Source organism: Neocloeon triangulifer, unplaced genomic scaffold (assembly GCF_031216515.1).
Source record: "Neocloeon triangulifer isolate White Clay Creek 2 clone unplaced genomic scaffold, ASM3121651v1 ptg000012l, whole genome shotgun sequence".
In the NCBI taxonomy this organism is placed as follows: Eukaryota; Metazoa; Arthropoda; class Insecta; order Ephemeroptera; family Baetidae; genus Neocloeon; species Neocloeon triangulifer.
The window spans coordinates 11,733,548-11,758,266 of NW_026775554.1; the positions used below are offsets into that span (position 1 = coordinate 11,733,548).

At 38.3% G+C, this 24,719-nt stretch overlaps 6 protein-coding genes and 2 non-coding genes across 13 annotated transcripts in view; 4 read left to right on the forward strand and 4 right to left on the reverse strand.

Moving 5' to 3' along the window:
• The window catches only part of LOC132197094 (inactive rhomboid protein 1), a 69,044-nt gene extending 63,320 nt beyond the window's left edge, over positions 1 to 5,724 (forward strand). For 2 of the 3 annotated variants that reach the window (XM_059620155.1, XM_059620156.1), the window contains 12 exons: positions 30 to 369; positions 426 to 554; positions 617 to 837; positions 957 to 1,112; positions 1,165 to 1,345; positions 1,400 to 1,474; positions 1,529 to 1,690; positions 1,844 to 1,864; positions 2,093 to 2,458; positions 2,511 to 2,611; positions 2,678 to 2,831; positions 3,138 to 5,724. In XM_059620155.1, the coding sequence (XP_059476138.1) occupies positions 30 to 369; positions 426 to 554; positions 617 to 837; positions 957 to 1,112; positions 1,165 to 1,345; positions 1,400 to 1,474; positions 1,529 to 1,690; positions 1,844 to 1,864; positions 2,093 to 2,458; positions 2,511 to 2,611; positions 2,678 to 2,831; positions 3,138 to 3,575 (2,344 nt within the window). In that variant the 3' untranslated portion in view covers positions 3,576 to 5,724. The remainder of the gene's footprint in view (positions 1 to 29; positions 370 to 425; positions 555 to 616; positions 838 to 956; positions 1,113 to 1,164; positions 1,346 to 1,399; positions 1,475 to 1,528; positions 1,691 to 1,843; positions 1,865 to 2,092; positions 2,459 to 2,510; positions 2,612 to 2,677; positions 2,832 to 3,137) is intronic. The other variant, XM_059620157.1, reaches the window with a different exon arrangement.
• Positions 5,725 to 5,999: 275 nt separating this feature from the next.
• On the forward strand, positions 6,000 to 14,625 carry LOC132198170 (meiosis regulator and mRNA stability factor 1). Of its 4 annotated transcripts, none has more exons than XM_059622022.1 (23): positions 6,000 to 6,158; positions 6,311 to 6,393; positions 6,444 to 6,656; positions 6,721 to 6,923; positions 6,988 to 7,175; positions 7,233 to 7,353; positions 7,416 to 7,600; positions 9,207 to 9,310; positions 9,365 to 9,493; positions 9,659 to 9,870; positions 9,928 to 10,065; positions 10,123 to 10,407; positions 10,470 to 10,613; positions 10,673 to 11,275; positions 11,331 to 11,675; positions 11,736 to 11,891; positions 12,109 to 12,435; positions 12,633 to 12,987; positions 13,046 to 13,135; positions 13,196 to 13,284; positions 13,510 to 13,584; positions 13,650 to 13,860; positions 13,914 to 14,625. In XM_059622022.1, the coding sequence occupies exons 2-23, from the start codon at positions 6,363 to 6,365 to the stop codon at positions 13,961 to 13,963; spliced, it is 4,254 nt and encodes a 1,417-aa protein (XP_059478005.1). In that variant the 5' UTR covers positions 6,000 to 6,158; positions 6,311 to 6,362; the 3' UTR covers positions 13,964 to 14,625. The 4 variants fall into 4 exon arrangements, with proteins under 4 accessions (XP_059478005.1, XP_059478006.1, XP_059478007.1 ...); XM_059622023.1 differs by having other exon boundaries at positions 9,931 to 10,065; XM_059622024.1 differs by lacking the exon at positions 13,510 to 13,584.
• LOC132198175 (NADH dehydrogenase [ubiquinone] 1 beta subcomplex subunit 10) lies at positions 14,612 to 15,725 on the reverse strand. The gene is made up of 4 exons (XM_059622029.1): positions 15,530 to 15,725; positions 15,104 to 15,239; positions 14,910 to 15,049; positions 14,612 to 14,855 (listed from the first exon to the last, which is right to left on the reverse strand). The coding sequence occupies exons 1-4, from the start codon at positions 15,618 to 15,620 to the stop codon at positions 14,725 to 14,727; spliced, it is 498 nt and encodes a 165-aa protein (XP_059478012.1). The 5' UTR covers positions 15,621 to 15,725; the 3' UTR covers positions 14,612 to 14,724.
• A 379-nt stretch (positions 15,726 to 16,104) lies between these two features.
• Positions 16,105 to 17,665, forward strand: LOC132198172 (uncharacterized). Its single transcript, XM_059622027.1, has 4 exons — positions 16,105 to 16,276; positions 16,581 to 16,759; positions 16,819 to 17,005; positions 17,067 to 17,665. The coding sequence occupies exons 2-4, from the start codon at positions 16,603 to 16,605 to the stop codon at positions 17,290 to 17,292; spliced, it is 570 nt and encodes a 189-aa protein (XP_059478010.1). The 5' UTR covers positions 16,105 to 16,276; positions 16,581 to 16,602; the 3' UTR covers positions 17,293 to 17,665.
• A 4-nt stretch (positions 17,666 to 17,669) lies between these two features.
• LOC132198173 (large ribosomal subunit protein bL12m) lies at positions 17,670 to 18,798 on the reverse strand. The gene is made up of 4 exons (XM_059622028.1): positions 18,542 to 18,798; positions 18,216 to 18,453; positions 18,025 to 18,153; positions 17,670 to 17,969 (listed from the first exon to the last, which is right to left on the reverse strand). The coding sequence occupies exons 1-4, from the start codon at positions 18,592 to 18,594 to the stop codon at positions 17,853 to 17,855; spliced, it is 537 nt and encodes a 178-aa protein (XP_059478011.1). The 5' UTR covers positions 18,595 to 18,798; the 3' UTR covers positions 17,670 to 17,852.
• A 94-nt stretch (positions 18,799 to 18,892) lies between these two features.
• LOC132198171 (uncharacterized) lies at positions 18,893 to 24,543 on the forward strand. The gene is made up of 11 exons (XM_059622026.1): positions 18,893 to 19,026; positions 19,683 to 19,834; positions 19,889 to 20,403; positions 20,455 to 20,635; positions 20,694 to 20,857; positions 20,908 to 21,245; positions 21,299 to 21,445; positions 22,270 to 22,365; positions 22,418 to 22,826; positions 22,890 to 23,302; positions 23,358 to 24,543. Exons 1-11 carry the CDS (start codon positions 19,024 to 19,026, stop codon positions 24,357 to 24,359), a joined length of 3,420 nt encoding a protein of 1,139 aa, XP_059478009.1. The 5' UTR covers positions 18,893 to 19,023; the 3' UTR covers positions 24,360 to 24,543.
• Trnaq-cug (transfer RNA glutamine (anticodon CUG)) lies at positions 21,560 to 21,631 on the reverse strand. The gene has a single exon. It is a non-coding gene; the product is annotated as a tRNA-Gln (tRNA).
• Positions 22,081 to 22,152, reverse strand: Trnaq-cug (transfer RNA glutamine (anticodon CUG)). Its single transcript has one exon. It is a non-coding gene; the product is annotated as a tRNA-Gln (tRNA).
• Positions 24,544 to 24,719: the final 176 nt, after the last annotated feature.

Consider the following 24,719-nt stretch of genomic DNA (forward strand, 5'->3'; position numbering starts at 1 on the left):
GATATTCTAAATCAAATGTAACTTTCCAGCTACATCAAACGAGGGACGGCAGAATTCTTCGGACTTTGTGACAATGACGACGATGAAGAGAGGCTGCGGCTCAGGTGGCTCGAGCGACGCAAAAGACTTGCAGTGCGGAAGTGTGGACCTTTGCGAGAGGAATGTCCTCCAGTGGCAGCAAGACATGCGCCGGCCAGACAGAGGGCAGCGCAGGTCGCATCAAGACCTGATGTTCTTCCAACCGACTCGCCCGACCACCCTGGCAGTAGCAATGGGGAGCCTGAGGGCAGTCGATGGACTGAACCTCCAGTCAGGCGAAAAGAATCTGTGGCCAGAATGGCACTCGGCGGTCTTGGATATGTGATTACGGTAATTAAAGTAATGTTATAGTTTTTTGAAACAAACTAAACTTTAAATTTTGACAGACCCTCACTAGGCACAGAGCAAGAGCGACTTCACGCAGCAGAGAGTGGTCGAGAAGCTACTCTCCAACAGCAGCTCTTGATCCGCCTCAGCAACAACCAGCAACACCACCAAGACTCTTCCAAGATGAAGTAAAACTTGTATAATGCTTGAAAACTCATGTGTTTATTGTGTGCCTTTTTTTTCTTGCAAGGTTTTCTTTGATAAACCGGCTTCAGTTAGTGGAGCGCACGGCGAGGGTGACGCCAGTGGAAACAAGGCTCAAGAAGAAAAAGCATCTTCGGCCTCAAATTTGCACACGGCTGCATTGGAATCTAGTTTTAGACCTGGTCAGCAAAGTGGGGCGCCTGAGGATCTTCAGGACGACCCTGACCACAGACCAATTAGAGATCACAGATCTTTTTCAAGTGATAGGTAAAATGATGAAATTATATTTTAATGTGCTTTCACATTAAATGTAAAACTATCGCATTATTTCCAAATCAAAATAGCTTATTAAAAAACTATATTTACCAACATAATTTAAATTTCAGGGCGCACAGTTGGCGACGAAGTAGACAAGAGCCTGGTGCCGAGGCTACTTCTGCAGAGGTTGGTGCTTCTCGAATATGGAGCCATGTCCTGGACAGAGCGCTCGACAACTCTGACCGCAGACAATACGGCATGGGCTTTGTTGGCAGATTTTTGAGGTCGATTTCTTTTTGTCTTTGAGAATTCAATAATTCATATTTAATTTTGCAGCAGACGCTCAAGAAAGCGCTCAAATGTCCACCGTCACAAGAGGCAGTTGGACGATATGGAAGACTACAGACCTTTCTTTACGTACTGGGTAACGACCGTGCATGTCATGGTCATGGCCTTATCTCTCCTGTGTTATGGACTGGGTCCACTTGGCATTGACCTCAATCAACGATCTGGCCTGGTAATAAACAAGAAAATTTTTTCCAGAAGAATTTCACGTAAAATTTTTTGTCAGGTCATGGTGCCAAGCTTGTCTTTGCAGCAGGTTGACTACTTGGAGCCTGCTAACTTCTGGATAGGACCTAGAGCTGTAAGATTGCACTTACTTGCTCCCGTAACTTAGGACTAATTTATTTTTTTAAAGGCTGATTTGATACACCTGGGAGCCAAGTTTGCGCCCTGTATGAGGAAAGACCATAGGATATGGAGAAGAATTAATAAAGCAAGGGAGAAAGAAAGAGAAACAGCTTGCTGCATCAGAAATGATGATTCTGGTTGTGTGCAGTCATCTCAAGCAGAATGCTCAGTAAGTTTTGATGATGGAAATGTTCGTAAAAAGTCATCTCAAATACATTTCAAAGAATTAAAATTTTTATAAAATAAAATTTATTAATGAAAATCACTTCACATTTTTGAGCAAATAGTTGACTAATCTTTATATTTCCTGTTCTTGCTGCAGCTACGAGGATTGAGACCAACGGTATGTGAACTGAGTGCCACATATTTAGCATGACATGCTTTCTGTTTGATTTACCATCTTAATCATAATTTAATTTTAGTGAAAGTCCAGGTTTCGGGTTTTAACTCCTTCTCCAGTTACCATATGTACTTGCACCTTTTCTTTTCATTATTCCTTGCATTTTGCATTTTTTACTTAAAAATCAGTATTTTTGTGAAAGGTCGCTCATTGTAAATTATACTTCCGCAGCAGACGATTTCCACATGGAAAAAGTGGTCTGCAGGCGATTCAGGACCAGGAGGTCGAATCTCGGGTTCAGTCTGCGGCCTCGATCCCAAATACTGCGAGGCGCCAGCGTCCATAGCTCCTTTTGAGTGGCCGGACGACATCACCAAGTGGCCAATTTGCAGAAAGCCAAGTTCAGTTGTGCAGAGGCGCGGAGTGAACGGCGTGGGCACCCAGCTGCGCAGGGACAAGACAGCAGAACACATGATCTGCGAGGTTATAGCCCACCCCTGCTGCATAGGCATCCACGGCGCCTGCTCCATTACAACCAGAGAATATTGTGATTTCGTCAGAGGAAAGTTTCACGAGGAAGCCTCATTATGCTCACAGGTACCTATTAAAGTTTTAGACAAAATAGGATTGTACAAATTTGTCTAATTAGGTATCATGCCTTGACGATGTGTGCGGCATGATCCCGTTTTACAACCCTGACAGGCCAGACCAGTTCTACAGACTCTGGACGTCATTGTTTTTACATGCAGGGTATGTCTCTCTCACTTTTTGGTATTATTTATGACTAAAGTTTTAATTATTTTATTTCCATCTCAGATTTGTACATTTGCTGATGACTCTGGTAGTCCAGTTGTGCATAATGAGGGACGTTGAGCGAATGACAGGCCCGCTGCGCATGGCACTTATTTACTTGGGATCAGGAATGGGAGGCAACCTTGCAAGTGCTATCTTTGTTCCATACAGAGCAGAGGTAATATGTTAAAAATGTTGTATATTTTTAAAAACACTCACTTTAAAATTTACATTAGCATCCATGAATTTTACCTCATTATTGATATTCATAGGACACAGAATCCGCTGAATTAGAGTTATGCAACTTGCTTGACACCTTTGCTGAGCAGATTGCGTTATTTACCAATTCAGTTTGTTACTGGAGTTGTAAAATCATTTTAAATAAAATCATTTAGATGTCCCTTTAAAATTAAAAACACAGGCGGGAATTGGAAATATTCAATTTTTAGATGCATGTAAAAATATTAAATCAAAATCTTTTCAGGTTGGTCCTGCGGGTGCTCAATTTGGTTTGCTGGCCTGCCTTATGATAGAGGTACTGGACGTTTGGCCAATGCTGCGTCGACCGGAGCAGGCATTACTGAAGTTGCTGGCGGTGGTGGCTCTGCTACTGCTGCTGGGCCTCCTTCCGTGGGTGGACAACTGGGCGCACGTCTTTGGCTTTGTGTTTGGACTTCTGCTGTCGTCGGCCCTGCTGCCGTTTGTGACGATTGGCTCGGCTCCGTTCTCAAGGCACAGGAAGCGCTTGCAAGTGTGGTTGTGTCTGGGAGGCGCAGTGCTTTTATTCTTAGCGCTCGTAGCAATATTTTATCTCGTGCCAGTGATAGACTGCCCGTTGTGTGATTTGTTCAACTGTCTGCCAATCACGTCACAATTCTGTGCCGAGCAGGATATTAACTTTGGCAGGGACGAGATTGTATGACGTCGACCCCCCTCGGTGCTGCATCATCATCAGCACCATCGAAGGCCATGGCGCACCTAGGGGGGAAATTTGCATAACTTCGAAGATTTTGTCTCTCTCAGTCGTAAAAATCTGCACTCGTCTCAAAACATCAGACATAGCTTGCAAAAAGAATCCATTCTACTCCTTGTTGGAATCATTGAGTATTCTACCTTTTGTTTTGAAATTGGCCTTTCCTCCCTGTTCCTCTGGAGAACAAGCAAGAAAACGCTACATTTTCTTCTAGATGATCGAAAGCCAAGAATATTAATGTTGTCCTTAATTGCAAGTTAAAGGAAGTCATCTGCCTGTGTAAACCGTTTCGGTGAAACGCCTCTTATTATGCGACAAAAGAAGAAGTTGGAAGTGTAAATTTGTGGAATTGGCGATTGCGCGCGTATTGTTACAAAATTATGAAAGAGTCGGCCACTATTACTCGTGTTACATGAAAATGGTTGGGATTAAGTCATTAAGAAAAACTTTGAACAAATCAAGTGACAGTTGTTTGTGATATGTGAGACTTATACTTTTTATCCACAGTGCAGCCGTGTGATATCAACTACTGGAGTCGTTGAAACTAATTCTCAATGAGTGGTGTGTTATAGCCTAAAGTATTTGACACTACAACATTGACGACAACATTGCAAGGCAATTTACTAATGAGACTATCATTAATGTAGTCAGAACGGTGTTAACATTGAATTACGGTGGTAAACGAGGAGAAATTCGGATAATGGACAAGTTTGTTGTTTTCTGTTGTTATGCCATTATTATAAGTGAACGTGAAAATACTTCCCACCTTGCGTCACATCCTAATTACACACAGCAATCTTACTTATCATATAAACAAGAAAATTATTAACGAATGAAATCACTCATGTTTCGCCAACACTTCTTGCTGGCAAATGTGTGGTTTGGTTATTAATGGCAAAAATTGAATATTGTTTTCATTTTCAGTTGCGCATTTTTCATCAAATTCAGCTGTCATCTACTTAAAACTCAGTGCAATCAGAAGTCCTTTCAATTCTATTGATAAGCCTGAATTTTTTATCAGTATGGAAGAAAGTGCTCTTTGTTAATTTAGTACAAAAAACTCATCTTTCGATCTCAAAAAGAAACCAAGTGGACTTGATTCTTGGAATTGTTCTCAATGTTTAATACATGATTTGAGTAAAATCAGACGACAAAATTTAAAATTAAATGAAAATTGATATTAATTTGTTCTACCACATAACGCATAAATATGATTTTTTACCCTGTCTAGTCCCACTAGCCAAAAAATGATCGCAAACTATGTGACTTTATTTTACTCGTAAAGGAAAACGTGAGTGAAATAACAAAAAGCAAGAATTGTATTTATGCCAGACTTCAAGGATAATTAACTATGATTGAGATGTTAACAAAAAGGTATCTATTTATTTAAAAAAAAAAGTTGTTTTCAGAATTGATGGTGGATTTCATATCTCTTGTATGAATATAAAAGTGTATGTGTACGATAATGATGATATTATTTTTATTGTGATTGCATTTATGTTGTAACTCCCTCAGTTTTTATTGAGTACCAGCTATGACTAACAGCTTGCATCTAAACGTTGGTACAGTGCATAAGAATTGCTTGAAATCTGTCTCATCGCATTGCATGTAGGGAAATAACAAATAAAGAAATTACTTCTGAGAGTCGGTCTTGAAAAGCAAAAACATTAAAAGCGCCAAAAGTTAAATTAAAGGGAAATGCATGGATTTGTCACAAAACTGCAAGTGTTGTATGGACATGTATAAGAGCCTATCAGAAAAAGCAAGGGGAAGAGACATGATTCCTGTTTTATATTTCATTTGCCCACAACATTAATTGGTCAAAGAATGCTATGGCAAAGGAGTAAACAAAAAATATATTAACAAAAAGTAAAAAAAAAAATCACAAATGAACAAAGGTGTAAAAATATAGAAGTGAATTAAATATTGGATTGCATTAAAAAACATTCCATCGCAAATTAACAAGAAATATCATCAAATTGATTGTAAAATACAATTATTATTCTTATGTGTACGTTATCGATTAATGAAAATACATTATAAGCGAGCTGTATGTCAATGCTGTGAACTTTTTTAAAAATAATAAAATTAATTGAAAATAAAAATTCAGGCACATTTCTTTGAAATTCCCTTTCCATTTGTAACCGAGATATTAAATTTTCATTTTAAAAGAGTTTTTCAAATCATACATATTGAACTATTTATAAAATTAAATAATTATGTAAATTAATAAAACGGAGAAACTTTGATAGACCCCACCTAATGATCTACTTTCGCGCCATCGTGAATCAAATCTTGGAATGTGATTGGCTATCTCCAAATCAGCGCATGCGCGATTGCGCGTAATCGGACATTACTGTTTATTTACAACGAGTCTAGCACAATCAGCATCAGCACGCTTGTTGGCTTGTTTCAAAACGCACTTTCGCAAGTGTAAACGGGCCATGGAACTAGCGGCGTGAAGACACTGACACACTGCAGTCATGACCTGATCTAGAAAGACACCTTTTATCGGATTTTACAATCTTTTAGGTAAGTTTTGCCCGAGATTTAAAAAAGCAAGCCATGTTATGCAATTTTTAAACTTCAACATTGTTCACTAGCTCGCATCAAAGGTTTCTCCTCAAAGTTATTGGCTTCACAGCAGTTTCCATATTTTTACCTGAATATTTTTTAATTTTCAGATATTAGACCGTCTATTTCCGAGATCAAGCTTGTTTGGAAATTTTACGTGAAATGACGCACAACTCTTCTAGCAGTCAACCAAGTGAGTTTAACAAATTATGCTGAAAAATTTCTTTAATTTTCTCCCTATAGTGTGTATTGGTTTGCAGAACAAGTTGGCAGAAAATTTAGAAAACCTATCAGGCCCCATGGAGATTCAAGGACAGGAAGCGGGAATTTGGCTTTCGGTGTCAAAATTGCAACAGCTTGTATCTTCCTTACCAAAGACACAAAAAATGGAGTGTGATTTCCAAAGAATCAGCCCAGCAACATTTCCAGAGACAAGATTGGCTGATATGTTGGCTGGTAAGACATTTATGATGCATGAATTGGTGAAAGATGACGGATTTTAATTGTGTTTTTTTTGGAGAAACAAATCTCAGTTCCTCAGCACCCAGTACAAATTGTGTGTCAATACCACCAATTGGCGTTTTTTGGGACATCGAAAATTGCCAAGTTCCAAATGGAGTCTCTGCCCTGTCTGTGGTTCAGTTTGTAAGGGAAACTTTTTTCCAAGGTTATCGTGAAGAGGAGTTTGTTGTTGTTTGTGACGTTACAAAAGAAAATAGCCAAGTAGGTTTTCCTGTGAAGTTATGAAACAAATTATAATAAACTGATCCGTCATTTCCCACCAAAGGTTATTCAAGAGTTGAACGCAGCACAAATCGACTTGGTGCATGTGGCATCTATTTGTAAAAATGCAGCTGACGAGAAATTAAGGCAATCCATGCGCAGGTTTGCAGAAAGACATGGGCGTCCTGCTGCCGTTGTACTTCTTTCTGGTGATATTAATTTTGCATCAGACCTGAGTGATATAAAATTTAGGTAATTTTTCCCTTTCAAATTAGTGAAGTCATTTGCAATATTATTTCTTCAAAACAGGAAACAGATCAGAGTTATTCTCTTACACCCGACAAACACCAGTGATGCTTTGATAATGTGCTCCGATGAGCATTATAATTTTGTTGATTTGGCAAAAAGCTTGCCACATCGGTCTATTAAGGTACAACCATAAATTTTTAATTTGAAACTTGATATTTTATCTGCCTCTTTATTTTATTTCAGGGCACCGTTAGTGTACCAGATCCTTTTGACCTAATGATAAGGAATTTGCCAGATAGCAAGGTGCATGGCACAAATCGAACGAGGCAAAGACTGAGGCAGCTTTCGTATAATTGTGGAGGAAAAGTGATTAATGTATCAAGATTTGACGCTCTTTTGAGATTTGCTAGTCATGAAGCAGCTGCAAGGTAAATATTTTCAACATTTTGTTGGTAGTGGTTGTAAATTGATTTAAGGGGAAAGAAAATCAGTAGATTTTATGAGTCAAAATTTAAATTTTGAAAATATTGATCATTACATAATGAATAATACCTGTTCGCAACTCTATGTATAAAAAGTTTCTAATTGAAAATCTTGCTTAATTCGATTGAAAAATAATTATATGAAATTAATTTAATTTTAGTGTATTGACTTGATAAAATGTGTATTATTTCATTGTTTTGATTTGAGAAAAAATAAATTTAAAATTCTATTCGCGAAACATGAATTTCAAAATTCACGACTCACAGGCTGTTTATGTAAATCTAGGTCTATAAAAGAGAAATGAATTTTCGAAAGAAAAAAAAAATATTTTATTGAATTTGCAAGATTTTTAAATAAACACTAGATAAATATTTGTGTTGCAACGGACCTGAAAAAAGCAGTGAAAAAAAGGCGGGCCTGCCGGGCTTGAACCCGACCCCATATAGGGGCTGTGAAGGTTTGCACCTCGTCACTAGCGGGTTCTACCCACTGGGCTAGCACACAAGCCTAACAATGATAAAAAAAAAATGGATTATAAGTGATGATGGGCAAAGAGCCAAACAACAATGAAACATGCTTTGATTGTTGTTTGAGCTCTCTGATTACGCGTATTGTTATGCATCACTCGCTTAAGAGTTTCAAAACTTTCTTCTATTCTCTGAGCGAATTTCACTCTGCTCCAAAGAAATGTCTCTAAACTCACAAATACCTGCACACGGTGCAGTGTATTATGTTCATCATGAAATTCATATCGTTGAGTATGGGTGAGTAGCTTGAAAATGATTGGCATTCTATTTCCACCAAGGCTACATTTGAATTCAGAATTCTTGGAGTTTTTCAAATTTTTATATCCCTCTCTTCCTCCCCTCACTTTTACTTGTTTGTTCGTCTCCATCCATTTTCCTCACTCTTCCGAGGACTGTCTAGAAACATTGCTGGCTGAGCGGCAGCCTCCAACGTTTAAGTGGAATTATCTAATTACGGGTAAAATATTTTTGAAATATGAATGCATATAATTCCTAATTGTATTCAATCCAATGAAAACCTATTGTTGGGGAGTAATTTTTTGTAAATTTTGGCTCATTTTTTTTACCACCTCAAATCTTTTAGGAATCTCATTTGAGATTTAATCTCAGAACTTTCAATAACAATTAGGTTTTTTATCAGTCTTCCTTTCATTTGTTTGTTAGATATTAACGTTTTTTATTTTTCTCTAGATTTATTTCAGGTTCAATCAATTCACAAAACTCCTTGCTTCACTCCTTCGTGATTTATTTTTCTATCACATTTTGCTTTAGTTTTTAACATTTATTAATTTTTTTTATTTGCAAAATTTTGAAACAAGTCAATAATCATTATTAATTTTACACAATTTAAGCTTACAATTAGTTATGAAAATATAAATTGGATTGATTTTTTTTTGACGCCTCATAAAATTTCAAAGTGAATCTAGAGAATGCCAAGAATTCTCCTGTACAGTTTGCTTCTTACAAACTGCATTTCACCATCCAGGACCTAACGTGTTGATGCTACTATTTTACTTTTTCGCAGAGCTCGTGTACGAATGGATGGGGAAGATGTCCTTGGCCAGAGAATACAAGTCAGTAAACCACAGATAGCAAGAAGCGCTAGTGCTGGAGCAGAAAATAAAGCCTGTTAGTCAGACACATGCCTTTCCATGTGGCTTTTCTTACACTTTTATCTTGTAGGTCTAACAGAAGGCGTGAAAATGTCTCTTCAGAACTTCCCTGTTGGCTTTCTGCCTCATGTGCCTCCACCTATGCGCCAGTTTACTTCGGCAGCCACCGGAGCCTTCAGTCAAGCTACTTCACAGCAAGGTAACTTGTTAATTAAAATTAAGCAATCGGATATAATAATAGTAATTAGCAATTAATTTTCATCAAACTGAACAAAAGTTTGCTTCTTTTTTATTTTTTTAAAAGAATTAAATATTAATATTTTCATTTATGGTGTTAATTCAAAGCTGATATATTATGTTCTAGCTCCGTCCTTGGCAACTGCTTCCGAAATGTTCAACTATGCTCTTGTGCCACCGCCAGCAATGGCCATGCCTCCACCACAGCCATCATTCTCACAAGTACTTGCCTCTGGACAGTCCAATAAAAAGCGGACCATATCTCCTAGCATGGGCAGCAAAAACGGCAAGGGAAGAGTGAGCCCATTTCCAGTTCGAGCTGACGCAGATGGCTCAGAAGTATGTTATTTTTTAAATAGATTTTGTAATAAATTAATTAAAATAAAATTATATAAGCAGTCCAAAGCAAGTGGTTCTGCTACTGCTGACAGGTCAGAGAGTCCTGTTGAGCTACAGATTGCTAACCTTGACTTCAACATGGACACAAAAGAAGTTCGTAAAACTTTGTTGGAGGCATTCAAAGAGCACGTGACGGTGAGCTAATGCAAACTTTTGTTTTTCAATTAAATACTTATTGCAAAAATCATGTAGGTGCTCAACGTGTCTGTGTTCACTCAGTCAGATGGTCAGCTTGGAGCCAGAGTAAAAGTACCTTCAAAGAACGACGCTCAGGTGGCCATAGCTGCCCTCCACAGGAAGCGGATTGGCAACCGCCGGGTTCGCATTACCATGTCTAACCAAACCCGAGGTGTCTCTGTCAGTCCCTCGTCTCAGCTAGTGAGGGACAATGTTAAAACTTTGCTTATGGATGTACCTGGACTTACCCTGCCTTTATTCAAGCTTTGCGAGCTTTATGAACGCAGATTTCTCTCTTCAGTAAGTGTTGAATATCTAAATATTTTCATCTTCCAATGTAACAAATATTATTAATTTTAAAGGTCAGCTTGTCAGAGTTGAACCGAATGCGAGACTTGGTCAGTATTACTGGCAGTTCAAACGCTGGCAGAACCATCTCTCTCTTGCCCGATGCTCGCAGGTCAATCACTCCCTCTTTCTTGGAGATGGCTGAGTCGGCTTTAAAGGTTTACTTTGGTGAATTTATCAAATTTTATATTTTTACTCAATGTGCATATTTGTTCAGAATGGACACCCCTCTGAGTTGCCATATTGCCCACGCCACTGCAAGCAAACGGGCCAAACAGGTTGGGCAGATATAAGCCTGGAGCCACTTCCAAATATTCGAGTTCGTCTCTTGGAATTCAGCAGCCAGATCTACCAGCTTCTGCAGTCACACAATGGCTCTATGTCACTCTTCAGTTTGCCATTGTGCTATGAAGCTGAAATTGGTAAACTGGAGACTTACTCTCATGGTGTTCCTCTTGAGCACCTCGTCACTTGGGTGCACGGAGTTGTCTTGAAGTCATCTCCAAATGGAGGCTGCTCCAAAATGCTTTGCTGGGGCGAGAGCACTCCTGCTCACCAATGCCCTGTTCAGTCATTCGATGAACCATGCACCACCGAGGTCGCCCTTGACAGGGCCACATCTCCTGCTCAACTCGCAGCTCAGCTGGCCCTCTTCGGAAGGGAGGTGGTGGAGTTGCTGAGGGGCGCAACCCACTGCCAAATACAGTTCACCAAGTTCATTCCTTCCTACCACCATCACTTTGGACGACAGTGCCGAGTCGCCTCGTATGGCTTCACCAGGCTGATTGATTTGCTCGAGGCCATTCCAACAGTCATTCAGGTAGAAATCAAACTTTAACTTAATTAATTTAGATGTTTCATTTTATTACTTCTAGGTTATTGGTGAAGGAGAGAACAGAGTTGTTGTCCTTGCCCAACAAGCTCAGGTTCGTCGCTTCACTTCTGATCTGATTCGAATTTTGAAAGCTCAAACCAAGAGGCAGGCTATTTTGAGCGAGCTGCCTGATATGTTCACCAAGACGTTCAGCAAAGATTTTGATCCAATCAATTATGGCTTGTGTTCCTTTTTGGATTTGGTTCACTCTGTGCCACCTAACACCATTGTGTTTGAGCCACCAATTCAAGAGGGCCAGCTACCCTCTCAGAACACAATCCTGTCCTTGCCCAAGAGGGAACAAACTGCTGAGGAGGCTGAAAGGACTCGTCACTTTGCAAAAGAGGTTGGTTTCTACATAATTATATATATTTTTTTTTTCAACTTTCATGATTGCAATTTTAAGGTTGTGAGCCTCCTGAGAAATGCTCCTCGTTGTGCTATACCATTCAACAAATTCATCCCTGCCTACCATCATCACTTTGGACGTCAGTGTCGTCTCTCAGATTTTGGTGTTACCAAACTTACTGAATTACTGATTGCTGTTTCTGATGTTGTTGAAGTAAGACTTTTTGCGTTTAAGCTATAGAAATTTTTTGAACATATGATGACATCCGAGAAAGGTAGAGAACCTGGTTAGAGTTGAGCCGAGCTTTCAGTTCTGGAGCCTCCGACCCCTCACTGACCACAGAAGCTTTGATCTTATCTGATTCACTTGATTATTCACCATTTAAATTTGAAAATAATAACTATTCTCATTAAGAAATTCTCTGTTTTAGATAAAAGATCTACCCAACGGAGAACGCCACATCATTTTGTCTCTGCTGGAGCGTCAGAGTGTTCTCGCAGACCAGCTGAGGCACCTGCTCTTGCGCCACGGCGGCCGCATGCTTCTTGACCAAATCAACGCCAGCTACCAACATGAGCATGGAGTTGCTCTCGATCCAGAAAAATATGGAGCCACTAATCTTTTTGACTTAGTCAACAACATTTCCTCTTGGCTGCAAGTTGTCAGCTCCAGTAAAGGACCATGTGTCCAAATCGTCAAGCAAGTCCAGAATTTGAAAGTGCGAGTGCTGTTCATCCTGATGGAAGAAAACCCTCGGGTGAGTTATAAATTAAGCAAACGCCAAAATTTATTGAAAGGATGAAAGCATAAAGGCCGATCTGACGGTTGAGCACATGCTGAGCTCTCGAATGATCTGAATGCCGAAGCGAACCTGATCAAATTTTCTTCTAATGATTAATTTCTTTTATTTTGTTTTATGCCGAGAATTGTCTAATTTTGCTCATAACTAAACAGGCCACCATGAAAATTGATGACCTGCGTTTGGGCTACGAAAAGATGTACGAAAGCACCCTGAGCATATCCGATTTGACCAATTTGGACAAGATGTTGTCTTTGGACAGAGACAAGGTGACACTGACGCCAATCTACAAGTGTGCTGCCCAGATATTTGCTGTGATCTACGAGCAAAAAGAGCCAGTTCCTCTGAACAACCTGTTCAACTTGTTTGTAGTCAAGTGGGGAAAACCACTGAATACCGCTCAGTACGGCCATTCGTCAGTGACAGCTTTGCTGAATTCGATTCCTGAAGTTTTCAGCGTCACTGGAAAGGCCAACAAACGGATGGTCTCAATTCAACAGTTCCTGGAAGGTAATGATTTTTTTGACATTCTTGTATTTTAAAGTTTGCTAATTCATTATGTTGACAGATGCAAAACCATCTTTGAAGTCATCATCTAAGTCGCAGACACAAGTGATGCCAGCATTTAACAATAACACTCTCAGCCATCAAACGCCAGGTACTTTAATTAATACATGTTTTCATTATTTTCACTACATTAAAAATTTCTTTGTTTTAGGTGCTGCTGGAGGAAGTGATTCGGACTTTGGCTCGATTACTTGGGGATCTCTTCTACCCACACCCAATGCTTCCCAGCAATCTCAGGGGGTCAGTTTAAATTTTGTACAACAATTATGTAAATATTTCGGATCAAGAAATGATGACAAAAAAGGCCGAGTTTGAACATTCCGGTTGAGAACTCCGAGTTCTCCCTGCATTTTAATGAAATGAGCTCTTGCGAAGCGAATGCCTGTCTGATCTTGAAAATACCTTGCTTATTTGCAAATTGCTTCAAGCTTTATTCCTAAACCTTTTTCCCGTGCATGTCTCCAGTTGCCTTTTGCTCCTCAATCTTGCATGCCTTGGATTGGAAAGCCATTAGGCCTGCAGCCCACTAATTACTTCAAGGTAGTCATTTTCATTGCTTCTAGTTAAAGCTTGAAATCACAGTTACTTAAAATTGTTATTTTCAGGACATGGGCGTTCAGAACGGAGGAATTTGGCCTGCAGCTGCCATCAATCCAATGAGTTCTTGGTCTCCACCAAAGGCTTATCCGCACCGCCAATCTCCTGACTTGAGTTCTTTGCCCTTGCCTACCTTGGATCTCACTGCCAAAGTTTCTGAGGCTCCTTTGGACCTCTCTGATTCAGGCATTGGGCACTCTTCGCCTTTGTCTTCGAGACGTAAGTATTCAGCTTTTGATGTCGCTCGAAGGTTACAGATATATTTTATGTAGGTCGTTCTCGCTTGGCTGCCAACTTTAGCAACCCCATTGATTTGCATTGAGGATTTAATGTGATGAGTATTGCTGCACAAATTGTTTAAAAGGACAGGGATAATTTTAAATGTTTCGTCTTTTTTTAAAGTAAGCTCTTCAGTTTCCTTAAAAGAGCTTCTTAATAGAAAAGAGTTTTTGTATTCTCTTAGCGCATTACAGTGGTCTGCCGTTTTGGTTATTATTTTAACGTCTGTGTTACGTTTTCGTACTTAAATTATATGAAGACTGAAAACCTCCCAAAAATTAATGTCCTGGCCTTTGCTGCAGATTGTGTTGAATTTTTCAGGAGTTACTTATATTATGAAAGCTATTTGCCTGGAGTAATTGGTCCCAAAATTATTTTATTACATGAGTCTGACCAAGTGTTTTTATAAGAAGGTTATTATCACCGTAACTTACTCAATCGTAGAGTATCCCCTTCAAGTACATTTTTTGTACAGGATTACATGACCTGTTTATTATGTACTTCAAATCTTAATATTGTAACAAGCCCCCCTTTGATTTTATTTACTTGAAAGGGTAAAGTGAAAAATGAGTGCAAATGTTCCATCGATGTTCATCATCTCTGCCAAGAATGAACAATAGTATATTTAACAATAATTGAAAGTATTCCCTGTCCTAAATCAATGTTTTAAGAAAAGCAAAATATATATCTATACTTTTTCTACAATTGGAGACTTTTATTTCAACAAATTTACATAACATGTGAGAAAGTTTTCGCCCAACAAGCATTTTTACTATGTTTCTGTGACTGCAACCTTCTATTTTTTTACTCTTCAGCAGCCGCTGGAGTTTCCCTCATTCCGCTGCCGACTGGGCCATGACGTCTTTCCCAAACCATGCGGTGCTTCTGCTTCATGTATGCATCCTTTACAGTGCCATGACGTCCCAGGTCACCATCTAAAGATAGCTCATCGAAATGAAAAATTAAGGAAACTTAATTTCACATCCTACATTTGCAAAACCAGTTTGTCTCTGCTTTCTTGTAGTTTTCAAAAATATCCTTGCACTTGACTCCAGCATCAGGGCCATTGAAAACAGTGCAATCTTCCAAGCGGACTCGCAGAATAGTCAGAATTTCGTTCTCAACATCTCTGGAAAACACAAAAATTTTAAATGAAATAATAATTATTTAAAAACTAATTTACTTGTCTCTTTTGAACTGCTCATTGGCCTCATAGAAGCAGATTCGATCGTCGGTGTAGCACTCGTCAATTGTGGGCACCCTGCGGAACTTCTGGTGGTACCAAGGGTAGCTCTCGCGGTTGGGAGTCACAACCCTTTCTGCAAGAAAATTATAACAATAACAGCGATGTTAATTAATTCACAAAGAAAAAAGGCTTATTAAATTATCAGTGTATGTATGTGTAATAAATTTCTTGAAAATCACAGTGTTAAGAGAGGCTTATTCTGTTTAAAGATTGTTTTAATAAAATCTTCAACACAAATTTTGTATTGAGAGGAGCTAGATTCAGGAATGAATGAAGACTAATAACATGGAGAATGGAGAATATAAAAATACATAACAAAAAATTGAATTGTGTTCTTTGGAATGAAGGAGTTATAATGTGTACCTCTGAACCAGGTGACAGGTCCGTCAACCACACTAATGACTGAATTGATAAAGCCATCGAATATTTGACGAGGCAACTTGTTGTCACCCATTTTTCGCAAAATACAGAACTGTGCCAAAAGAAATTTATAATTTTGCTATTTTTGCTGGTGTCCGAAAGCCGAAGAAAGTATGGCGGAGATTTGTACTATTTGTAGGGCTTTCGATGTCGGCGAGCAGATGGCGCACAGAGCCTAAGTTTCGGGAGAAGGCGTAGAAAGGGCGCTAAACGTTATGTATAATTCGTATAATTTATAAACTTGTATCCCTTGTTGGGTTTGGGTGAATCGAGGATCGGGCACGTATTTCTCTTATCAACAACAATTCATACTAACAAAATACACATAAAAAACAAATGCAGTCTAAGGTGAAGCCTTGCTTTAAAAAGCTAATTTTATTTATGATGATTCTCGCGGATTCTCGGCTCTCCTCGAGCCACGCCGTTATCCCGCGTCCCGCGTTGTTTCCAAGGTTGTCTCCCGCCGTCGTGCGCCCACTGCCAAGGTGCATGGAAAAATCTTTCTATGCACCTTGCCCACTGCGCTGCAAGTGCAAAAATAAAAAAGAAAGGCGTGGCACTCGTGGCAGCCACTCAAGCCACTGCCAGAGCATTGCCGGCTTTAACGGCAAAGGCAAAAGGCAACAACAGATCCTTAAACGAAACGAAAACAAATTACTGCAAGGAACAACAACAAGCTCCGGCAACAAGGTAAGAATTAATTAGCATAACAGAAAAAAGTTGATCACCTTTCTGGTCACACAATAATGGTCACTTAAATTGATAGGTAATTGCTATAATTAACAATTATTGTCTCCTCCTTATCCTCAATAGTCCTTATTCATAAATGTTTATTTGGTTTATTCATAATTATCTCATCTCATATCGCGTTTGTTTGGATTATTTACCAGGATCCATGTCTTGTTGAGATAAATAACAACAGTAGTGTTATTATGATTTATTGATATGTGTGTATGATTATGGTAATACTTAATTATTTTCATGAACATTTTAGCTGACTAGAAACTCTTCACATAATGGACTTGCTAAATTATTCTCCCTCGCAACAAGACGGCAGGGAGAGTGGTGACGACAAACTCACAGTTTATCAGTGCAAAAATTGCAAAGCCGTATTGAGTAATGACAGATTCAGAGTGGAGAATGACATTGACCAAAAGAAGATTTACCTACAAGGCATGTATTTTGACCTTCATGAAATGAGATTTATTAAAATTAAATAAATTATTATGCAGACATTGAAAACTGTTTGATGGAGACATCAGTAAAAACCTCAAAGAGCCAAATTGACTACAAGTGCCAATATCGAAACCTCGAGTGCTCGCAATGTCACAGACACCTTGGCCGACAGTACTGCAAAGTGACAGAAAAGCTAAAGCACCTGGATGGACTCAATGTTGTTGATACGGCTGAGATTTCTTTGTAATATTATTTTTTAAATTAAATCAATGGAGGTTAATAATTATCTTGTACTGTTGCTCAGATTTACTATTCGAGTACCTCTTGGCGTCAGTCGATCAGCAGATCACGAGAGGCTTGAGGAAAGGGTGAAACAGCTTGAAGATAAGTTGGCGGATGCAAGCAAGAAAATTGAAGATTTGGCTCTTGTCTGCATCGACGCTTGCAAAGACAGAGTTGGAATCAAGGAAGCTGTTGCCAATTTGCTTTTACTGATATCAAATGAGTTTGGTGGTGGTGACAGTGACTGACTGAATTTTTTTTAATAGTATAACAATTTTAGAGGGTAAAATATTGCTTTAATAGTTTATAATTTTAAATTGAGGTTATTTAAAATGTATATGATTATGGGCAATAATGACAGTATAAACACTCCAATTAAATCTGGAAGACATAGTTATTTAAAAATCTGAATATTTTATAAGATCTAATCAGTATGGTAATTAATTCTTTATTGCCATAAGCATAAATGAGTAAAATAAACTAAACAGAAGCTCCACATTAATTGCAATAGACAAAAGCTTGTCAGACATGAACATGTTGTGCAGCGTTCATTATCATTTAGAATTGCAATGCTTTTTTAAAAGATTTTTGACAACAGAAGGGTAATAAAGAATAATATTACTAATAAAATGACGCAAATTGATTTATTTTAGATTTTTACATTCACTCATCACTTTTGCTTCAATTGTCAAGAAATGTTACTTCCTCAAAACAATATCAATCATAAATGCATAATAATATAGTCCAGCATATAAACCAACTCATAATGAACTACAATTAGACAATATTTTATCTTCAAGTTGGTAACCTACTGAATTTCGCATGTCGCTCCAACAGCATTTAAAGCTGCAGCCAATTTTTCAGCTTCTTCTTTTGGCAAATCTGCTTTGACAATGGTTGGTGCACTTTCAACAAATTTCTTAGCCTAAAAAAAATATATTAGCATTAAACTGGCTTAGAAAAATTGCAATATAAAATACCTGAACAAGGTTCATGCCTTCGACGAGCGCCTTCACTTCTTTGATGAGTGCCACCTTTTTCGAATCATCAAACTTCATCAATTTAACTGTGAAGGCAGTCTGAACTTTTTGAGGCGCTTCTTCTTCCTCCTATTTGAATGATTATAATTATTTTTAAATTCACATTAAAGCAGTTTTATAATAAAGCGCACCTCTGCTGCAGGAGCTGCAGCAAAAGCACCAGGGCCAGCCATCATTGCCACTGGAGCGTCAGGCAAGTTAAGTGCTTTCTTCAAAGCTCCGCTGAGTTCAGAAACCTCAAGAAGGGTTAGTTTGGAGATCTCTGTGACTAAAGATTGGATTTTTGGGCTGACAGGCTGTTCTTGGCCTTCAGGAACCGGCTGCGCAAGACTTGATTGATTCAATTTTTGGCAGGCAGGAACTGCAAGTCTGAAAATTAACAAAGCTAAAATTAACTTCCTATACGGGAAATAGTGTTAATAATTTTTTTTTTTTTTTAATTAACTTTAACACGAACCTTTTAGAAACGAGACCCGCATGGCTTAGCAGAAGTCTTCCTCGGCAAAGCATTATTTTTGTGTGTGAAAAAGATCCTACGCACAGAAATTCACAGAGATATTTGGCTGGGCTTTAATCGCAGTATTTTTGATAAAATTGCAGTGAATTTTATGTGACACACTAGTCTTAAAAACACAAAATTGTCAGTGTTATTTTAATTTTACCATGTGAGTGTGAAACTGTGAAAGAAAATTATTTGGGGGCGTGCCCGTGCCTGTACTGCCTACAGTATGTACCGGAGAAAACTTTCAGATGCCATGAAGTTGTATGCGCAATAGCCAAATATTCTCTCTGCGCATTAAAATTGGTGTCTTCAATATCTTTTCAAACTACTTTCTCCAGTCTCCATGTCTGTTGACGGCGAGGCAATGTACATCGTTGATGCACTTTTGCAGAATGAGAGCAAAATTTCGCCAAAATTTCATCTATTAAACAGCAGTTATGGTAACATTTTTGATATTTCATATAATTATTGGTTTAAAATTTCTGATAAATAAGTAAAAAGAGAAGTTTTACTTCTGGAAAAATCGTAATCGGACTTTTCGTTTGCACTGGATTCGATCGCAAGACCTCTCGGTTGCTCTGATTGAGCTCTTCATTCTTGAAGGAAACACATTCAAACGAAAAATACTAAATTAGCAATTAAACTTAATGAAACTAAATTGATAATTATTTAATGTATGAAATTAACGAATTCGGTTATAAAATGGGTATCGAGTCTGGAGTTGTAAAATAAAAAAAATATTTTTAACAATATAATAACGCATAATTATGTACATATTTTGTAAAATTATCAAAATGAAGATATCAGTGTATATTAATAATTTTTCTTTGATTTGTCATAATTATACAATATACAATTATGTATACTGCAAAAATGATATACAAAAACTTGCAAAAACTGATTGTAATTTGAATCATATTTTGATTATTTGACTGTCAGTTGACTGTGGTACATAAATATTTTTAATTTCGATAATTTCAAAAAATTTTAATTTACAATAATTATGCAGATAATTTTTCGTTTATTAATTTGTATAAGGTTAGGAAAGAAAATTAGATTATTTTATACTGAAATTAATCTATGTCCATATATTCAGAGTTCTAGAAAAAAGAAAGCTCCTCTGGTCATCCCCAGCACGGAAAATAGCAAAAAGGTGTCCCCTTCAAACGCACAGCAGGGGCTTGGTGTAGACATCACTAAGCTAATGTCGCCCGCACAGATAAATGCAGTGAAAAAACACATTTCTAGGTAATAGCCAAATTTAATCATTTAGATACCAATAACAAATAAGTTTATTTTTAGTGGAAATGCTAAACAAATCATCATCATACCTAACGACTCACCTTTACCTGCCAACCAGCCAGGCACAAGCACATCTCAAGTGCTTCTTTCAATCCCGGAGGCGAATGCCAGCCAGGGAAATATTGCTCAGGCAGACATATTGATATCCCTGCCAGAAACTCAGACCACAGTGGTTGGCAGCTCTCGGCAGAAAAGCAAACGTGGTCGACCAAACAAATATATTGCTTTGGATAATGGAGATATTGTTCGGCAATCCTTGCCACTTAAACAGGGAGAGCAGAAAACTTCTCTTAACAAAAGAAAATCTGTTGAAGAGAGCAACACAAAAGAAGAAGAAGAAGAAGAAGTGGTAACACCAAAAAGAAGATCGACACGGACCAGTGCCAACAAGAGCAAAAAATACGAAGACTTCAGCGACGGGAATGATAACAGCGAAGATGGAGGGGATCCTTTGAATACAAATCTCACACTTATCACAGCTGAAAAAATTGAAATTCCCGTTACTCCTCTGCCAAGTACAAAATATCTTTATTTATAAAACTTATGAACCCATTTTCTGTTAACAGAACGTAAGAGGGGACGGCCCAAAGTAGTTGACAATGATTTTGAGGTTCCTGGGGAACATAACCCCAAATCAAGCAGGAAATCTTCGCTAGCCGAGGATGAAAACAATGTGCCACTATCAAAAATTGACCTTAATGATGTGGTTGTTTGCGGTGCATGCTGCACACAAATGCCAAGGAAAACGTTAGAGCTAAAAATTGTTCAAAGACAAAAATTACTGAAATTTTTAAATCATCTCCAGGTACCTTGTGCACAGACTGGCAACACACCATGGTCTGACATGGGTGGACGGAGAAGACGAGCCGATCACGTTTTACAATTCAGATCAAAACTATTTAAATTATTTGGGCTCGCTAATAAGAGAAGCTTTTGTAAAATACGGTAAAACATCATGCAAAAAGACAGGTGTGTAATGGATGGTTTTTCATTTAAAATTTACTGAGCTAAAATTTCAGTTCTGCCGTGCCAGAAGTGCAAAAAAGCTTGTGCTTCATATATGGGTTACTTATCTCACTTCACCTTTTGTGGAATTACTATTGATGAGCATGACAGAAGAATGTATCAGTGTCCAATTTGCGATAGAAAAGTGACCCCAGCAAGTCGCTACTACCACGACAACACTCACAAAGCAGCATTAGACTACATAGAGCCTCCCGAGTTTGTGGATGTAGGTGTTTCAAAGCGAGCTGCTGCAGTCAAAGCTAGGTCATTCATGCAAAATCTTGGTGAAGAAGCAGGGTCCTATGATGAACCTTCAATTGAATACACGGTCATTGAAGTGGAATCAAAGAAGGTTGGAATTTCCGCAAAGAGAAAAAATAATATAATAATAAAGAAAATCACAAGGGTATCGCATGGAAGAGGAAAACTTGGGAAAAGGATCTACTCACAAATGGAGTTCTAAAGTGCCGGTACCTTGGCTGCGATTTCTCTGTTTTTGATGTTGGCAACTTTGAGAAGCATATTTGTGAGACCTGCCCGTTAAAAGCAAAGGTATGTGATTTTCTTGAATATTAAATTGGAATTCGTCCCCGAATGTATAATTTTTGTGAGTTTCCTGATATACAAATTAAAATGTTATTTTCATCTACACCAAGATAAAAAGTAAGGTCCCACCGAGATTTGAACTCGGATCGCTGGATTCAGAGTCCAGAGTGCTAACCATTACACCATGGAACCGCTAGTGATTGGAGAATCTACAGAATGGTTTTTATCCCGCGCATGTGCTTATGCTAGCAATCTACTTTGTAGTTTTTACCTTGGGATTCGGGATCTGAAAATAGCATTATAAACTTTCTTTACCCCCCGCCCCCGTTGCTTTCTGCTCCTCAACCCTCAAATTCCAATTCAATGAACTTGCTAGGCAGAGAACAAGAAACTTGTTGGTGGAGAGGTCCCAGGAAGCAAATTGATGAAATAATTATTCTACGGGAAATTCTTCAATAAACTCTAATGAATTAAATAAATTAAATTTAAAATTTTTATTCGATCTTATGTCAAGGGCTTTGGATGAAATTTTTGATTGCCATTTACTATAATAGCTAAAAATTAGTAATAGATTTGGATGTACAAAAAAATTATTCTCAATAGGAACTGAAAACTTTAATTCTCACCGTCATTTAAAATGAAGGTCCCACCGAGATTTGAACTCGGATCGCTGGATTCAGAGTCCAGAGTGCTAACCATGACACCATGGAACCTATTGAAAACATGGAATAAATACATTTTTCTCAGTTCTGCTTAATTTTAAAATAAATGCTGATTAAACATTTAAATTATTGTAGAGATAAAAATAATATGTCCATTTTATGTTACAGATCTTTATGTGCAGCGAATGCGATGTAAAATATTTGAGTGAAGCTGAAGTCATGCAGCACTTTAAAATTAGTCATAAAGCTGATAAATTAATAGAAGTAAGCAATTACATAATTATAGATAATGTACTTACATTTTTCCTATCCTTAGTCCTATGCCGATAGAGATGAAGCAGATGAGTTAGAGCCAGAAATCACAAAGGTCAGGTTAATTAAGCCGAGAATAAGGCAAGTTGCTCTTCCTGCCAACGACCAGGGTTTCAACATCTACCAGGGTTCCCTATTAAGCTGCTTGGCACAGCAGAGATTGGTCAAAAACAAAGTGCCGTACAGATCAGCATTGGATTGGATGTTGGAGTTCTGCATCTTAAATTACAGTATGGTAATTTTGTTCCCTGAGCTTTTCGAGGATCTCGAATCGTCAATACTAAGAGATCCTGACTCCTATTTGCCGCTTGCCAAGAACTCAATTCTATTCACAAATTCCAATTCAACAAAATTGAAAGCAACCCAAGCATTCTCAGAGAGTGCCAACTGGAAATCCCTTGCTTGTCTTGAAGGTGGGTTCACTCTAAAAAATTATTTGGTACCCGGCCCTTTACTCAGCACACTTTTATTTCCAGGAGTCATAACTGATAATGTACCCACAATTTTTGCTGGTGGACCTATTTTGTCATTAGCTTGGTGTCCAACGCCTCTGTCTTTGACCTGCAAAGAGCAGTTGCTTGCAATTTCATGCCACAGAAGCATGGATTCTAAACTGGGTTTCCAAGGAATACTTCCACAGAAAAGTCTTATCCAAATTTGGTCATTGGGTCAGTTGAGCAATACCACACAAGCACCAGGAGCTCCATCTCTTTTTTGTGTCCTGGGCCATGAATGGGGAGCTGTGAGACAGCTTGAGTGGTGTCCATCTGGCTGTTGGGATGCTGAGAATGGAAAACTTGGGCTGCTGGCTGCAGCGTGCGCTGATTCAACAATCAGGATCATTCCTATCATCAACAAGAAATCAAAATTGCCCTACATTAAAGCAAAGGTGAACTTAAAACTTTAATTTTATTACTTATAATTAAAATAATAACTTTTACCAGGCGTCCGTGACTCTAGTTCCTCACCTGAATCAAGAAAGGCTGAACCAATGTATAAGCCTCAATTGGTATAAAGGAAAAGGCCACAATTTTGTTGCCGGAGGCTATGCAGATGGCCTGGTTTGTTTCTGGAACTTAAAAACTGAGTCGCCGCTGCTGAAAATATCCCACACTGAAATTCTTCCGTACTTAAAGTTCTTCGCACACCAAGGACCAGTGGTTTCAATCAAAATGTATCCCCATAATGGTCCAAAATTTGTTGCAACAGGTGGACTTGTGGACAAGAACTTCTTGTTGTGGAATTTGGAAGAAATAGGCACAAATCCAATCCCTCACAACCCTAAAAAAGGCAAAGTTACTGCCATTGAATGGCTTCTGAACTGGCCGACTCCAGTTGTTTCATTTGAAGATCAGGGCCAGGGAACCTTGGCTGTTCCTCCAAGAAATTTCATGGGCCAATGCAACCTCCTGCCACAAAACTCATCAACAAGTGACGTTGAAAAATCCGATTGGCTTAACTGCATCGCTCACAGCACTGGTGCTGGAGAAGTTTCATTATTCCTCTGCAATCAGATGATCTTTGGAATGGACAGTGACAAGAACATCAAAGAGCGGCGGGCCTTGCTGACAAGGACAGTCATCTCTGATTCAATTGTGAAAAGAAGCGAAGATGGAAAATTGAAATGGGAAGACCCCAGCGACTTGTTCATCGGAAACTACGAGGAGGCGAGTGAACGGGGAGTTGTTTTTAGCGACCGCCTTTTAGATGCAGAAAAAAAGTGGCCTGCAGGAAGTGAATCTGCCCAATCTGGAGATACAATGGATCCCTGTTGCTCTGCCAATTATCCTCTTGCCAGTATTAACAAAATTGCGTGGAATGCCAATGTTTCTAGTTACGGATGGATTGCTGTCGGGTATCAGTGTGGCTTGGTTCGTGTTTTGCACATTGGAACTAGCGAATCAGACAAATTGTTACTAAGTAGTTCTTTGTCAGATTGCATGTGAAAAATTATTTTAATCAGAAGTAAGCTCCCATCCTAATTTTTTTTTCAAAATCGTAACTAAAGTTGAAATTTTAAATTTTTGTTTGACGAATAAAAACTGATATAAACAATATATTGCAACGAATTTAATCAACTTATTAATTAAAGCCAAATTAATAAAAAAAAAAAATATAATTCAAATATTATCAGACTGCAGCAGTTTTCTTTGTCTGCTTAAAACAATTATTTCTGTACCAACCTGGCCCTATATATTCCTATATCAAATGTAAAACACATAATACCCTGACTGCTATTCCTGCTAATAAATTAAAATAATATCGTATTATGTAATAACATACACATGACTTCTTTTGTTATAAAA